Genomic DNA, 14,043 nt, shown 5'->3' with positions numbered 1-14,043 from the left:
AATGATGTTTGTTTGATGCATTGGCTTTGTTTAAAACAGGGGTGACAAACCTATTCGATGACGCGGGCCACTTTGTCAGTTACGGCTGAGCAAGCGGGCCGCACAATTTTTTTAACATTTTGCATAATAATTAGCATTCAAGCACAACCGCTTCATTTGGCAGATTTTTAGCTGCTCCCGCGACCGCAAAAATACATCGATTGAGTGCGGCAATCTATTGAAGACATACTGCTGCGACTCAATTGTGCTATCAGCTTTTGATATCGCATTGCGCAAAGATTAGAAACAGGTGAAAGAAAGTTCAAGACTGCTGGTCTCACCGGACGCTTCGTTCAAGACTGCTGGTCTCCCGGACGCAAAATTTAACCCTAAATTCCGGACATGTCCGGAATTTTCCGGACGGTATGGCAACCCAATTCCTATAAGTCCTATATGCCTTGCATGTATGGGCGTTTGTCAAATCGTTTGGTGGGCCGCACAAAATTGTTTGGCGGGCCGCAGGTTCGTCACCCCTGGTTTAAAAGATAGAGCGAAATAAATGTCTTATTTTTTTCAATTTCCACTGCGGTTATAAGAAACGCAAATAGATAAATGAAAAATTTTGAAAGATTTTGCCGTGTTGAAAGTTACTAGGAATGGGCCGATACGAACCCAAACCCAAATAGATTCGCCGAAAGTTGTCTTCGCGGAAGATTCGGGCGAACACGAATAGTAACAATGGCGAACCCAATACAATATTACTTCTAAATTTGCTGACTTTGGTAAAAAATGTTGATCTGGTTTCCCGAAGAAGCTAAAATAGAGTCAGCAATACTTACAATGAAGGTCGTTTTCCTAACGATTTTGCTTTTTCAATCCTTTTTTTAAACACTAATTTTTGAAAGACAGCGATTTGTTTATCGAGTAGGCTACATCATGTTACAAGCAGGATTTTACAACTTTTGGATGAAATTTTATTGTTTGGTTCTAATACGAATAGATTCGGGACTAGTTCGTGTCGACCTTCATGATATTCGGGTTCGCACGAACCAGAATAATCTTCCTCGCAACACATCCCTAGAAGTTACAATCATCGCAACTCAACTAACTTATTTTCAGAAATCAGAAAACCGTTGTTTATCTGTACACGTGCTGTTCCTTGTTTTTTTTTGTAGTGAAGAATGACAGGTTGGCTCGGCTACCGTGTTCCCTTGGAAGTTAATTAGTTCCTAAATTTACTCAGAGGTTCCAAATAAAAGTTAAGCATTTCTGACAATTAATGCTACAAGTGCACTAGGGAAGTAGAGGGCCGTGGTCTCCCTCACGAACCAAATGTTTTTTAGACGTTTTTAAGTCTTCATTACATTTCATTTATCGAATTTTCTTGTTTGCTACTCCTTGTCAGTTATCATCTCGGAAATCATTTACTAAGCTGGTAAAGGCGTTTTAAAATCGTTGTTGACGGCGTTTCAAAATTGTACACCATAAATTGCCGCTATTTTTGTTTAAATATGAAAATACAATTCATTTTGAGGCGTAAAAACTAAAAAAATTTGCGCTTCACACCTTTTCAATAAGGTTTGTAATGTATGGTGAGCCACATGTGTCAGAATTCGCTTCTGTGTGAAGGTGTTGCAAGAAGCGAATTCTGACATATGTGGCTAACTATGGTAATTATGCGAGTGGTTTAGGTATGGTGTTAAAAAACGTCTGTCTCAACGCAATCCTAAATACGCCACTGACCACTGTGCAAGCGTTTGGTGGCATTACGTGTCCTCCTTTTGGATGATGAAAATATATCAACTCTAACTTATATCACCTTTTTTCTTCCAAGCAAATGCATTCTGTTGGCATAAAAAAACAGTAAAACCTTTTCCGGAAAATTAAGAAACTCTAAAATCGGTCCAACTAAGAAACTTTCATCCAATTTTCTGTTGGGCGAGTTAGAACGCACCATGCATATACTTTAACTGCAAGGTTTCTTTAGAGCAGTGGTTCTCAAACTGTGGTACGCGAGAGCTTTTTAAGTGGTACCGCGTACCGCTGAACATGATTTTCGATGTGCTGCCCCGGATAGACAAGCTTGTGTAGAAGAAACAGTTGCTTGTATCAAATTAAATTGTGTTCTCTTGCTATTCATTGGTGTTACGGTATAGTAATAACGGTAATAACTAATAAATACCGGTACACTTGAGTAAAATAAGTCATTCAGGAGCCAGGCGGTGCGCAGTGTAGTAAAAAAAACGAATGAGTGGTACGCGATCGCAAAAAGTTTGAGAAACACTGCTTTAGAGCTTTGCGCATAACCGTTGTTATGTACACCAGACCAAGTCACCATCCATGGTGAGTAAAACCAAGAAACTAAAATTTCAACAAACTGAGTTAAGTACTTAAGTGCATTTCTCAATTTCATTGAGAGTTGAAAGCGATCAAAATCTGTAACCAGTACCGTTCAAAAGTTCAACATCGTTACTTTGTTTGTTCAAAATAGCTATGTTTTCCAGTCTTAAATGTTCCCCTACTGATGACTAGGTTCTGAAATTCATTTGTATGTCCGTAAAGAGCTTTTATATCCAGTGTACAGAACAGGACAAAATGAGAAAGGTGGGTAACTTAAGCCAGCTAAAGAGACTTAATATCACCTGTACATGCACATTTTCATTACTTATTGAGTAACTAACAATTTCAATAAATATGCGACAACATGCACATTTAAACTATTCCCTAATAACCTGTATTGTTGCTTTCTTGTAATAGTTTCTGGAAAATAAAACGTTTTTGGAAAACACATAATATTTGCAATTTCTCTCGGAGAAAAATATCTTAATTTGTAATGTTGTGCTTTTCGATCGCATGATGCAGTAGTATTGTTGTTGTTTGGTGACAAGTTTAAGATGGATCCTGTTCCTTCAATGTACTGTCCATACGATTTTGTAAAACAAGTCGATCCTGTTGAACTTGGTGAAACAATATCCATTACGGATAAATAACGTTCAGTTGTATCTTTTGAGAGCTCATAGTTTTCACAAGTGGAGTCAGATTGTTCCAGAAAATTCTGCAGCGGCTGGCATGTATCTGAAGAACCGCTGGTAGTTTGTAAGCCGACAGGGCTGAAATTTTTGTTCAGAAAGAGTTAGTTTTGCAGATATCATTCATAACAAGTGTTATGGCGATTTTTATTAACAGTTTTCGATACTAACTAAAATACTGTTTTATATTTTTTACCTTTAATTGCAGGCTGCTAACTCAATCTTAAAACATTTACTCAAAAATAACATGCAATGTGGTACTCAGTAACATACCAGCTACTAGACAAAAGTTGTAACTTTATGTCTTCAGGTAGACTCTTTAGAATAGGTTGTTTTGATTTATACCACTTTTTGTCAAAGCCCAACTGAGAGCACTTTGCCAACATATAGTATCTACCAGAAAAAAGTATTAAAAAAAGATAAACACTTAAAAGTAACACCAAATCTAACGATTCTTAAACTAAGTTCAATAAAAACACCATTTGTGATTAACCTCTGCCTAGAATTTGGTATTCCAAGTTGTTTTGGAGACAACAGAAAGCCTTGTCTAACATATCCCAACTGATCAAGAGTTTCACAAAACATCTTATAAGCTCTTGATTCTTCAAAGCCTTTGACATTTTCAAGCAGGATATATGTGACACGATTAGTCATCTTTGGTAAGACAGACAACAAATGAAGAAAAGATCTACAAGAAAATTATTCAAGCTCAATGCAGCTGATTTGTGCCAAGACAGTATAGCTAAAATACTAATTTTACTTTGTCCTTGGGTCTTCAATATCTTTCTTCAGTCCAACTCTTGTGAAGGGTTGGCAAGGTGGGCTCATCATAAGAAGGTTAAATTTCAACCTGTCCAATTCTCCAGCGCTAAGTATTTATCACATCTTTTATTAATATTGCTGTTATTAAAATTACAGTATTCTGCATGAATATATATATATAGGCTAATTTTTTATTTATTTGTACCTTTTGTCACACAGTATTACTTTAATATTGACACATGGTATTACTTTATGAATATAGGCTATTCAGCATAGCATAATGAAAAATGATTTTAAAAGAAAATTATGACAGAAGGTAGTCGGTCAAACAAAACCTCGATCAATTTACCAGGACAATTTAAGCAATGGATGACTAAACCAATGTTGAGTGGGTCGTCCGGGGTTGAAATGACATGAAACCATGACAGAAATAAACATTCATGATTACATACCTTAAACCTTCAATGCCTTTTTCCATGTGTAAAACACCTGGAAAATTATGCCGATAAACAGCATTTGAGAGTGGACTGATGTCTACAGCAGCAATAACCTCAGCATTTTCCAGACCACATAATTTCAAGGCATAATGCATTCCACCAATCCCGCAATAGAGTTCTAGTGCACGAAGGGAAGCTTCACTCATGTTAATTGCATTCTCATACACAGTGACATGCACAATATATTTAGATAAAATTACCAAAATGCTGTATGCATAACACTAAAACAGTGCTAGTTAGGGCTAGGCTTTTAAACTACTCAAAGTGAAAAACCTTTCACACCATATCAGCAAATTAAGGTAGCACCGACACGGCAGAAAGAAACGCAGGGTTATAAGAAAGCATTTTTTAAAAAACATAACCATTCCATTTTTTTCAAAAAAAATTAAAGCATTTAATTAATTATTTCAAAAAAATAAATCTATCCAAAACACAATAACACATCGACAGATATATTTATGCATAGCCAATGATAGGGTAATGCATATTGATTTAGGCGAATGTATGAATAATTTCTTATAGCTTATTAACCAAATACATATGCTTACTCATTGTTGTTTGTAATGCAAATAATAGATATGTTTAATGGTTGTTAATTTCTAAACTTCACAATGGGGTTTTACAAAACAACAAAGTAACTTATCTTAGGCAGTATACAAGAGTCTGTAAATAGTACTCATGATCCAACCTCTACTTTGGGTGTTTTTAGCATGATCACATTGCAAGGGTTAGATTTGCTTCCACTACGTTACAGTTGTTTCGCGTATCTACCTGTGACTTTTACTTATTTAACACTGCGTAAATGTGCATCAAATATTTCAGGCTGACAGTTTATGTTTCTTGGCCATGCTAAAATATAATTGCGGACTCTTGGTGTATAATATCAATGAGGGGATGGGCAAACGACCATATTATCATGATATTAAAATTTTATTTTCATAGTATATTTGTCTTTGCAAGTTAATTCAATAAACCAAGACTTATGACATAATATACTTCAGAGAAAAGCAGACTCTAAACTTTGCTTCGTTAAAACAATTACGTATTTTTAATATTTTAAATAGACTAATGTTTCCTAACCTTTTTGTCCAACACCCTACATTTATTTAAAAAAAATATCATCCACCAATAAAATTAGTGGCCAGTTATGTGATTGGAGGTCCATGAGCCTAACTTGAAGATTCAAGATTTTATGACGCCATCTGTGCTAAACAATAAACTTTTTCGGGCAAATTCTTGAAATTAGTTTCTTGTTTTCTCCAAAAAAAACTTCACTAGCATTGTAAGTATTTTCTATTATGATCTGGGACGAAATAATCATAGCCTGACAAAAATTAGGATTTGTGTGTTCACAATTTGGTACAATATTCAGGAGTTGTTTGAAAGTAAGAGTACTCATTAAATTTTGGATTTTGCCAAACTTGAAATAGTGTTGCTACCGCAGCTTAAAGCTAATCCTATTATATATGGTGCTGTAAATGAACAAGCCCTGCATACAACACTTCAAGTTTTATTCTTTTCATTTCACCTTTTCCTTTCATGATTGCATTTTTATGAAACGTTTTCAAACCTTAAAAAAATAAAAAAAATTAATGGAGTTTTATTTATAAAATTTTTTATCTCTACCACTCTGGACATTCATGGAAAACCTTCACAATTTGCATTTTTGAGACAATTAGCCTATCACCGATGCAAAATGTTTGCAACTATGTTAGTGTGTTAACCTACTTGGACTGTATAAAATGAGGTAGTGCTTCTAAATAACTAAGGTTACTGGACAAGATGGATATTAATCAGAGGTGGGCGGTCGGTACTTTGAAGGTAAAAAATGTATTGACCGTTCCGGTATTCGGTCCTATTTTAAAAAAGTAGTTTGGTACTTTGTCGGTACTCGGTGCTGGTACTTTTTTGTGTAAAAGATGCTGCTGCAAATGCTATGTTTGCTGCCAGTATGCCCCCGGTAAAGGTTACTTCAGGTCAAAACATATGTGACGTTAATCGCTTGCAATTTTACTTGACATTTCTAAATTTAAAAAAATCAACAGATGTTAAAATTAGTATTAAGGATTAATAGATATGTATTTTTGAAAATATACTGGTCAAAATTTTGAAATTATCACGTGAAAAGTTCGGAGTAATGGGACCAACTGAAATTTCTTGAAAACGTAATTCGGTACAACGATTCAGGACTTTTTTCAAAAGTACCGACGGTACCAACATTGGAACAGAAAAAGTATCGCGGTACAGTAATTCGGTAATATAGTACTGCCCACCTATGGTATTAATGAAACGTGAAAATATCACTGTAATACTGTCAACATTATGTGACAAGAGTGTGAGCACTAGGTATATGCTTAAATCCTTACTGAAAGGTTTCTATAATATGTCTGGTGCAAAAGTTTGGTTTACGTGCCAATTCTTCAGAGAAAATTTGCAGTTATGCTGCATATTCCATGAAATAAATCAGCAAGGTCCGACTGCGCACCTGCGAGAAACTTCTGGTTTTAAAAGCAATATTTTGGCCGACAAAATTTGAATGGCATGCAACATAATTTCAGGTTAAAATATAAGTGTGTTTGTAAAAAAAAGTGCAGTACGTGATCTGATTTGGAAAGTTTCTTGTTATAATGGTGTACCATGTTTTTGAAGGAAAGTTTGATATGGTGATAGCAACATGTAGATATCCATAGAATTAGGTAACACTCACATATATATTGATTGTAATCTCAGTAATGTAGCTGGTTTTACTGTAGTTGTTAGACAACTCATTTTTGATTTTTCTTTGTTTGCTTGCTTGAACTATGTAAAGTGAATTATAGACACCGCTACCTAAATTAGATATACAACTTTGTGGTATTGCATTGTTTATCCTCGGACTGAGAAATTTTTCTGCACGAATCAAACTAGATGCTGATTTCTCACCAATCAGGCCTTGGTTCCTTAGTTTATTATTTAAACATCCATTTGTGAACTTAAAGATATTCAAACTACAATACTTCGTATAATCTATTTTGATTGTCAATATCAGTGATTCAGTGTATTTAATGTTAGTGAGCATGTTCTCCACATTTCCCAATACTTTTTTCATTTTATTTGTAATATTTTGTGTATATTTGTTAAATTTATCAACTTAACTATTTTGTGGGTTTACTGGCCATGCTAACCTACTATTTTATAGCACAAATTATGTAGGCCTATTATTTCTATATCTAGCATGTTTTAAGCTATTGGGCTTTGCCACTTTTTCCCATTCATTAGCCTGATTGTTATGAGCATGTTTTTTATTGTGCTATAACTGTTAGCATCAGAACATTTGCTCCGCACAATTACCATAATGGCACTTTATGCATAGCCTATTACACTAGAAAATTCACTAAAAACAGGCTAGACTGATCTTACTTAATAAACTTACCCAAAGAAAGTCGGCCAACACATGCCTAAAAATCCGATACAATATTTTAAAATCTTGACAAACCGTATTTTCCGCTCAGTTAGGTAAATCTGTTGTTTGTGTTTAAAGTTTAAAGTGTTTAAATCTCTTTGGGTACAAGTAACCTAGATTTCAGTGACAAAACAAACCCTTACAATTTCTTAACCCTGTTCATGCATTGGATTTACCCAATTTTTGCAACATTGAACGCTTGAGCGCTAAATCGAAAAATGGTCACGCTTCAATGCAAAATTTGAACATTTTTGTTTGGATTAAATCAGGACGATTTAATCAACGATATAAAGAACATGATAGGAAACTGCTAGGGGAAGTACCGTTTTTATTTCGCCCTCGTTACGCTTCAGTGCGGACACATCCGTTTGACAAGTTTGACTTTGGTTGAACCTTGGACTTTGTTATGACCTCGAAACTCAAACACTAATTCAAGTAACTTAGGTTTTATTAAAACAAAACCGAACAGTCCTAAAAACAAATAGAATCAGTTAGGCAAAACATGAAAGATATATAACACTTATATATCTGAACTCATACTATTGAACAGCCGACCCACCGACACTGCGCTTACTACTGGAATGACGTTCTATCGATGGGACCAGCACATATAAGGCGGAGAAGCAATTAAGGAGGCGTGATTAAGCGCAAAGCAAACTAGTGTAAACGAAGGAATTTCACCGACGGAATGTCACCACATTCTCCCCCGGTTAAATAATTATAAAGTAATTACAATGTTTGAAAAACTACAAAGTCCATTCGCCATATCTTTGTGGAGGTCTTCTCTCTCTCGTGGAGCGCCTGATACTCGGGGTTTGTGAATCAGCCTCCACGGAAGACGTTTCCTGGTGTCCATCGTTTTGAACGTCAGTTACTGTTCGCACATTGTCACTAGTGCCTATAAGCAAACGTAATTCCGGTTGACGTAATGGTGAAGTCACATTCGACGTCGCGGCTTCCTCAACGTCATCGTCAGCCGGGTTTACTTGTGGTTAAGGCGCAAGGTCGGAAGTTGATACCGTACTCTCCCTTCCATTTGGATATCTAACTCGAGCAAAGGTGGGGTTCACCATCATTAATTCAACAGGATCGCAGACTGGATCGCCTTTGTTTCGCACGAATCGACGTAGCAGTACGGTTCCTTGATTTAGCAACCACGTAGGCATCGAGTTTCCCAGAGTTGCCCGTCTTGGAAAAGAAAACATTCTTTCATGTGGAGTTTCATTAGTGGCCGTACACAACAACGACCTAATTCCGTGTAGAGCTTGAGAGAGAACACGTTCCCAATGTTCTTCTGAGGTTTTGTAGGAGGATAAAAGCAGTTTTACGGTTCTCCAAATCGTTTAATCCAAACATTGCCCTCCAAAGTTTATTCCACATGCTTAATGGATATTAGACAACAAGTAAAGAATTATTTAAGAAAACCATGGCTCTGTAATGACAAAGGCAATTATGTTGAGTTTGAACTCAAGGAACAATATGATCAAGTGAAATATTTGGTGGCTGTCAATGAAAATTTAGATGTTGTTGTTATTTACTATGGATGGATTGTCACATTTACAGAAAGAAAGTTTGATTTGAAAAGTATGACTGTTTGTCAAATGCTGTCTACTGTTGAAAGTCTAGTGATATGTTCAGGTTGTGATAAAAGTAATCAAGATAATTCCATTGTTCCTCATGTTGTAACAAAGTCAGCAAGTCCATTCAGTGTGGACAATTGTCGGCTTCCAACAGTAAAGAATATTGCTTTCAGGTACAATTGTAATTAGAACCTTGCAGTAATTGTACTTTTCAGCCTTCTAATTTATTTTAAAGCTTATAAATTTATGACAGTTTCTGCTAGTTGATCAGGTGCAAGTGTTCATCGACTCCACTGACAAAGTAAAACTGACATGGGCATTTGTTTTTAGATCTTTGAAATGTTTAATTGCTGTCTTTGATATGAAAGCTGAGGAAAAAGCAGTTTGCACAGAGTGTAGATGTAGTGTACTAGCATATGCTAAAAAGTTTTCCAAAAGAGCAAATTACAAAGAAGCAGTTCAAGATTTACCATTAAAAAGGATTTGTGTTGAGAGATCAGTACCAAGTCGTTTAGCTGCTACAATTCAGATGAAAGATAAGAAGTATGTTACTTATGATTTGGGTATATACTACTAGGTTATGAAAGTTGTCATGTTGATGTTGAATATCAATGTTGTGGTATTTTCTGGTAAACATTTCTTTTCAAACCTGTATCAGCTTACATTTATTTGCGGTTTATTGTCGTTTATTTTAGTATAACTTTTGGTTATTTGCCGCACTAACTTCAATGTGGGAAAGTGTACAAGTTTAGATAAAGATGATAAATTTCATATAAAACCCTCAGAATTGAAGAGCTGAGAAATCAAGTGAAGAAACTGCTGACATCTGAAGATCATGTAAGCGTTGATGCATTGATGGCCCAGGATTTAAACTATTTAATGATATCTGGTAAGTTGCTTTCTGTTAGCTACTGGTATTTCATTGAATTTACACCCGATTTGTCTGCCCATTAAAATGGGTGAAAATGTGGTAATATTTTCCCATTCGAATGGCAGGAAGTATGCCTTTCTTACCCTAGATTAAGATATATGCAATTGGAATGGGGAGATGTTTACTTCGGCAGAAATATGGTTTGTGGGAAACCCCATTGCTGAAAGCAGGTCCATTTCAATGGGCGGAAAAATAGACGAATGGAGTTCACAAACCATACTTGTGCCGAAGTAAAATTTTCCCCATTTCAAAGGCATATATCTTACTCTAGGGTAAGAAAGGCATACTTTCAACCATTGGAATGGGAAAAAATTGCCGTACTCTGGACCATTTTAAATTTTGCTTGTTAATCGGTTTGCTTCATATTATTACAGCATTGCAAATTGGATCGGTTGATGAGTTTCATGCTTTAATGCGGGAAGAACAGTGCAAACTTCAAACGAGTAAAAAATGTGGTGAACGCTATCATCCTGCTGTTATAAGGTGGATACGATATCTTAAAATTTAATATATACCGTTAACCTTTGTTCTTGTCATAATCCTTCACTGATTTTAACTTTTCCATATCTTTTGAAATCTAATGATTGTAATTTCAGTGGATACATTTAAGTAAGCATTAGGAACTTTTTTGCTTTCATAAACAAAAGGCTTTTATTTTTTAATACCACTTGCAGGTTTTGTTTAAATCTTGCTTGCAAGAGCAGAATAGCATACCAAGAGTTACGCGAAAGTAAAATTCTGCGTCTTCCCAGCTTGAGAACACTAAATGATTACAGGTTTAACAATGATTACATCATTAGATCTACCAGTTATAATGTAGTTATCATGATAGCAAGTAAGAAATCAGTGCCAAGCTGTTGGAAGTGCTTTTGCAGTTAGCTCAAGCTCAGTGCACTTGCAAGTGTACAAAGTAATATGTTTAGGCTAACAATGTCAATTCAGTGCAACTTACCTGCCAACTAAAATCAAAACTTTTTTGCTTTCAGAAAGGTTTATAAGACTAAACCTGGCCTAATACATGAAGTGCTGCAAGAGATAAAATTGAGGTCAACATAGTTACAGAAACATGAGAAGTTTGTTGCATTGTCTGTAGATGAAATGAAAGGTATTGCGGAGGTGTAATTCAGACTTAACATAGTATGGATGGTTGTGATATCTTTATCTTCAAACAGAGGAATTTTTATAATGATACATTTTACTTTATTGTTGTTGCAGTGAAAGAAAATTTAGTTTATAACTTTTCTCAAGATAAAATAGTTGGTTTTGTTGATATTGGTGAAGAAAGAACTGTTTCTACAGCATTTCCCGACGTTGCAACACATGCTCTTCAGCTTTATATTCGATCAATAATGACCAATTTTTCACGTCCGGTGGCGTTCTTTGCTACAAAAAGTTTGAAATCTTATCAGCTGACTAGCATTGTTTGGGAAGCAATTGCTGCATTGCAATGTTGTGGAATAACTGTGATATGCATTATTGCTGATGGGATGGGCACCAACAGAAAAATGTTTCAAGAAATGAACAACTTGTTAACAACTACAACTTATTGCAATTGATTTCAGAAAGTTGGAACATATTACCACACCATTCAATATCAGTATAATACAACATTAATATCTTATCACATTAAATGTTAAGCTGAATCATAAAAATATATACCTGAGAAAAAGATCAAACATTTTTCTTGTGGCTTCAAGTGATTTGCATCGATCTGCATTCGGGCCAAAAATATTAAGAATTCTAGATATGCCATCTATACTAAACGTTGTCAACAACTCAGATCCATTTGGTTTGGTGGCGAAAATGTTCATAAAGTAATCAATGGCTTCTGTCGTCAAATCATCTGGTGATTCACATACCTCAACCCACATACTTTTAATTGTTTTGCAAGAACACTTCTCAGAGGAAAGGCCTTAAAAAAATGTTAGCTTGTGAAAAATCCTGTATTTGGCATACACGCAAATTTATCCTGCTAAACATGTAAACTTATAAAAATATACAAAACCTTAAGGCAGCAGGACTTACCTAAATAACCACGAGTCCACGATGCTTGACCTTTTGATGAACTTCAAAACCTCGCTGACTTTTAAATTTTTCATCACAGTATTTACACCTAACCAGTAACATGCAATTTAAGTAAACTCATTAAATGCATCCAACCTTCTATTTTCCTGGTGTGTGAGAGAGTTTCTAAATCATATAAAGCTATAAGCACCATATACTTAAAAGGTCTCTTAGCCTCAGCCTATCTTAATTCTTAACTTACTGAAAGAGATCATTAGCTTGCAAAGCAGAAGATGATACAGGCTTGATTATACACTCTTCATCGTCGACAACGATTTCAATTAAATATACAGCAGTAAGTGCTGGTGCAGACGACATGTTGGCAACTGATAGGCTACACACGTTTGAATCGTCAAAACAACGTAAACAGCAACCTCACTTCTTAGTAATCGATAAACGAAGTTAACGAACCATGCAAATGCGTAAAACTTTTCGCCACGACTGGCGTAGTGTGAGTGAGTAAGTGTACGCAACCATGCGTGACGCGGGCGAAAAGTTTTACGCATTATCTCTTTTCATAAAAAAGAAACAAACGAGGAGGAGGTAGTTTCCCATCATGTTCTTTATATCGTTGATTTAATTACCGGTATATCGGAAAGATTTATTTTAGATTAGGGCGATTTTTTAAAATCCGTAATAAATATTTCGAATATAACTAAATCAGTTTGATTTAACTTTTGATTTGACATATGTTGGCTTAGGAAAGTGTGTTCTGGTAAAAAATTAGTTTTATACAAACGGCTCCCAATAATAATGGGGGGGTAATAGAAAGGTTTTTACAGTAGAATATATTTGCAGTCTTTAGGTGCAATTACAAAGAGAACACAGCATTTTAAATATCTTTTCTAAAACTACACAAATTTAAACAGTTCTTTTACGTTAAAGATTTGCTGTTTTTTCCTTACAAGGTTAAGTTTGATGATAAATATAAAAATAATAAAAAACAAATAATTTAATTAATATGATTAAAATTAGTGTAGTTTGAAAAACAATTAAAATACTTTTATTTGTTTGACTTTACATTTTAATGCAGTCCATTTAATTAGCATAAAGTCATTTTTTACTTCTTACTTTAGTAGTTTAAAATGTTTTACTTTTATTGGAGTAGATTTTCCATAAAATTATGGGACATTTGACATAAAAGTATGTTATACAGTCGTCTCAGAATTTCTTTAAAAATTGCTATATATACATGTAGGCGTAATAAACTACTATAGAAATCATTTTACTGGCAAATATCTTTTTGATATGGTTAAATAGTTCCAGATTAATTGTGACAAAAGACTTTTTATGAAGTTATAACCTTTAACACTAAATAATACAAAGTATATTTGCGAATTGTATTACTACAAACAGAGAAAAGTTATTCCGTAATTTCTCACACTCCGTAAATTAATGTCACGTTCCTCAGTTTCCTCATTCCGTCAAAACTACAACAACTAAATCACCAACAGAAACCTTTTCCAAAAAATTTAGGAAGTTCCAAACGCATTGCTGCAGAAATATTTTTGTAGTTAAGAGGCTAAGCTAAATAATACCATGTATATTTGTGAATTGCATCACTACAAACATAGAAAAATTATTCCGTGATTTCATACTTTCCATATATTAGGGTTGACGTTTATCCGTATTTCCTCACTTAACGTAAATTAGTGTCGCGTACTCGCGTTCCTCAGTTTCCTCAGTTTGCTGATTCTGTAAATTAGTGTTGTCCGTGCAGTGGTCCCGGTGCAGCATATAGCCTAGTCCGGCAAGGGCG

General features: G+C 35.0%; 3 protein-coding genes across 7 annotated transcripts; 1 reads left to right on the top strand and 2 right to left on the bottom strand.

The window, feature by feature from the left end:
* Window positions 1-2,524: 2,524 nt before the first annotated feature.
* On the bottom strand, window positions 2,525-5,135 carry LOC143462438 (tRNA (cytosine(38)-C(5))-methyltransferase-like). The gene is made up of 5 exons (XM_076960611.1): window positions 4,223-5,135; window positions 3,769-3,876; window positions 3,502-3,696; window positions 3,282-3,401; window positions 2,525-3,089 (listed from the first exon to the last, which is right to left on the bottom strand). Exons 1-5 carry the CDS (start codon window positions 4,411-4,413, stop codon window positions 2,645-2,647), a joined length of 1,059 nt encoding a protein of 352 aa, XP_076816726.1. The 5' UTR covers window positions 4,414-5,135; the 3' UTR covers window positions 2,525-2,644.
* Window positions 5,136-5,441: 306 nt separating this feature from the next.
* Window positions 5,442-11,837, top strand: LOC143462445 (uncharacterized). 4 transcript variants are annotated; one of them, XM_076960633.1, is made up of 6 exons: window positions 5,442-9,832; window positions 10,075-10,178; window positions 10,595-10,703; window positions 10,895-10,996; window positions 11,207-11,325; window positions 11,436-11,837. In XM_076960633.1, the coding sequence occupies exons 1-5, from the start codon at window positions 9,651-9,653 to the stop codon at window positions 11,274-11,276; spliced, it is 567 nt and encodes a 188-aa protein (XP_076816748.1). In that variant the 5' UTR covers window positions 5,442-9,650; the 3' UTR covers window positions 11,277-11,325; window positions 11,436-11,837. The 4 variants fall into 4 exon arrangements, with proteins under 4 accessions (XP_076816748.1, XP_076816757.1, XP_076816764.1 ...); XM_076960642.1 differs by lacking the exon at window positions 10,895-10,996; XM_076960649.1 differs by lacking the exons at window positions 10,895-10,996; window positions 11,207-11,325.
* Window positions 11,491-12,636, bottom strand: LOC143462472 (uncharacterized). Of its 2 annotated transcripts, none has more exons than XM_076960660.1 (3): window positions 12,381-12,445; window positions 11,880-12,132; window positions 11,491-11,603 (listed from the first exon to the last, which is right to left on the bottom strand). In XM_076960660.1, exons 1-3 carry the CDS (start codon window positions 12,436-12,438, stop codon window positions 11,582-11,584), a joined length of 333 nt encoding a protein of 110 aa, XP_076816775.1. In that variant the 5' UTR covers window positions 12,439-12,445; the 3' UTR covers window positions 11,491-11,581. The 2 variants fall into 2 exon arrangements, 1 of the variants encoding a protein (XP_076816775.1); XR_013118169.1 differs by lacking the exons at window positions 11,491-11,603; window positions 12,381-12,445 and adding exons at window positions 12,246-12,333; window positions 12,487-12,636 and having other exon boundaries at window positions 12,020-12,132.
* Between the last annotated feature and the right edge of the window lie 1,407 nt (window positions 12,637-14,043).

The sequence above is a fragment of the Clavelina lepadiformis genome, chromosome 1 (assembly GCF_947623445.1).
Source record: "Clavelina lepadiformis chromosome 1, kaClaLepa1.1, whole genome shotgun sequence".
NCBI classification, from domain to species: Eukaryota; Metazoa; Chordata; class Ascidiacea; order Aplousobranchia; family Clavelinidae; genus Clavelina; species Clavelina lepadiformis.
The sequence above is the reverse complement of the archived record's forward strand: the minus strand, read 5'-3'. Positions and strand labels throughout refer to the sequence as shown.

What these genes read in the sequence shown, in the direction of transcription:
- LOC143462438 (XM_076960611.1), bottom strand. Translation starts at nt 4,413, where the DNA reads ATGAGTGAAGCTTCCCTTCGTGCACTAGAACTCTATTGCGGGATTGGT. An exon ending in AAAGGCATTGAAGGTTTAAG is followed by an intron (nt 3,877 to 4,222) that starts GTATGTAATCAT and finishes ATAAATACTTAG; the next exon opens with CGCTGGAGAATTGGACAGGT. An exon ending in ATACCAAATTCTAGGCAGAG is followed by an intron (nt 3,402 to 3,501) that starts GTTAATCACAAA and finishes TTTTTCTGGTAG; the next exon opens with ATACTATATGTTGGCAAAGT.
- LOC143462472 (XM_076960660.1), bottom strand. Translation starts at nt 12,438, where the DNA reads ATGGTGCTTATAGCTTTATATGATTTAGAAACTCTCTCACACACCAGG. An exon ending in ACACACCAGGAAAATAGAAG is followed by an intron (nt 12,133 to 12,380) that starts GTTGGATGCATT and finishes CATTTTTTTAAG; the next exon opens with GCCTTTCCTCTGAGAAGTGT. An exon ending in ATGTTTGATCTTTTTCTCAG is followed by an intron (nt 11,604 to 11,879) that starts GTATATATTTTT and finishes AACTTTTTGTAG; the next exon opens with CAAAGAACGCCACCGGACGT.
- LOC143462445 (XM_076960624.1), top strand. Translation starts at nt 9,651, where the DNA reads ATGAAAGCTGAGGAAAAAGCAGTTTGCACAGAGTGTAGATGTAGTGTA. An exon ending in ATTCAGATGAAAGATAAGAA is followed by an intron (nt 9,833 to 10,074) that starts GTATGTTACTTA and finishes TAAAACCCTCAG; the next exon opens with AATTGAAGAGCTGAGAAATC. An exon ending in AAACTATTTAATGATATCTG is followed by an intron (nt 10,179 to 10,594) that starts GTAAGTTGCTTT and finishes ATATTATTACAG; the next exon opens with CATTGCAAATTGGATCGGTT.